The 1560-nt window shown below is 41.9% G+C and overlaps 1 protein-coding gene across 2 annotated transcripts in view; it reads left to right on the forward strand.

The window, feature by feature from the left end:
• The window catches only part of LOC107096732 (neuroplastin-like), a 39106-nt gene that overhangs the window by 11796 nt on the left and 25750 nt on the right, over positions 1 to 1560 (forward strand). For both annotated transcript variants that reach the window (XM_015393510.1, XM_015393511.1), the window contains exons 2-3: positions 196 to 364; positions 451 to 545. In XM_015393510.1, coding sequence (XP_015248996.1) covers positions 196 to 364; positions 451 to 545 — 264 coding nt within the window. The remainder of the gene's footprint in view (positions 1 to 195; positions 365 to 450; positions 546 to 1560) is intronic.

The following is a 1560-nucleotide window of genomic DNA, read 5'->3' on the forward strand; positions in this document are numbered from 1 at the left end:
GGCCGATGTCCGATATTCAGTTTTAAGGCCGATACCGATAGGGGGCCGATTATATCTTGCATCCCTATTAATTATATTTTCCTGTTGTCTCTAAAGGTGTAATATCTGGATTCTAGCCTCGAATGCATAGTGCTGTCCAGGCAGGACGTTTTACTCCGTCCCATTTTTCTGTGCTGAGCTCTCTCTTTGTTACAGAGCCATCGATTGTGGCCTCTGAGCCGTTCACCATTACTCGAGAAGAGGAGGAGGTCTTTTTGAGGTGCAACCTGACCAGCGCCTACAGTACCCCCCAGGAGAGCTACTGGATGAAGAATGGGGAGGAGATCGCTGACACGCGCACCTCAAACAAATACATTGAATACAGGTAGAAAAGTCAAAACGTTTTTTGCAAAGATAATATTTTGCAGCCTGCTGGTTGTAAGCTAGAGGTTTCCTCTTTCTGAACCGCAGGCTCAAAAGACCAAGAGGAGATGACGCCGGCATCTACATGTGTGTCTACACCTTTGACATGGCTCCTTCTGCTAACGCCACCATTGAAGTAAAATGTAGGTTTTTTTGTTTCTCTTTTTGGGACACATTTGATTTGTCACTAGTCAAACCTGCCTGGAGCCCTCTCTGCCCTTTGATGCACGGACCTGTGATTTCAAACAGCTCTGCTGGCTGCTCAGAGGCAGGCGACGCCCTTGACACCTTCCTGCAGCCAATGCTGGGCTCGGTGGTGGCAGATGGTGTCTTGTTTGCCTGATTGCAAAGGATTATGGTACAATCCGGTCAGCCTTTTCTGCTGTTACACATGCATCGCTATACAAGCAAATTGGATTTTGGGATGGTGCTTATTATTTGATGGAATTTTTCTGCTTATCTAGAAAGAAATGAGCAGTTTCCTAAATTACTAAATTCATAAATTGATTTTGAAATATTAAAATGTAAACTTACCACAGGCGTCTTGATAAATTTATTCAGTGTATGAAGATTATATTGGATTAGTAAATTTTCTTTCTGCTTAAAGGCCAGCTGTTATATTTTAGAGCTAAAATCCCTGAAAATATCAAAAATGCACGACATAAATAACTATTGGGTCTCACAGGTGATGAGTCATTTAAACTTCAGTGTAGTTTTTCTTATGCTGGTAAAGATTCTCAGTCATCCAGATCTTAGTCATTCCAAAAATCTTCAAACAATCCACTGGACTTAGTTTCCCCCTTTAAAGATGTTTCGCTTCCCATCCAGGAAGCGTTTTCCAATTCAAAATGTCAGAAATTTCATTGTGTTTGAGGCTTTATAGGGTGGACCAAAACATAGCCTTGTTTTTGCTTAGAAAAATTGCAAACTAAACTTGACCAGCGAGTTTGCCCCTTTGGAATGGGGGCTGTTTGGTTTTTGTTTACCTGTAATACCCAAAAGGAAAGCTTTAAAGGCACACTATGCAACATTTTTCAGTTAATTAATGTGTTCCATAACGTTTTGGATGATTAAATGAGTCATTTCAGGTTGAACAAAGGTATTCTCGGCCGCCCTGGTGGTCTGTGGGGGAAATACCGCACTTGCAATTGCAGGAGC

The sequence above is a fragment of the Cyprinodon variegatus genome, unplaced genomic scaffold (genome assembly GCF_000732505.1).
Source record: "Cyprinodon variegatus isolate N-32 unplaced genomic scaffold, C_variegatus-1.0 Scaffold645, whole genome shotgun sequence".
Classification (NCBI taxonomy): Eukaryota; Metazoa; Chordata; class Actinopteri; order Cyprinodontiformes; family Cyprinodontidae; genus Cyprinodon; species Cyprinodon variegatus.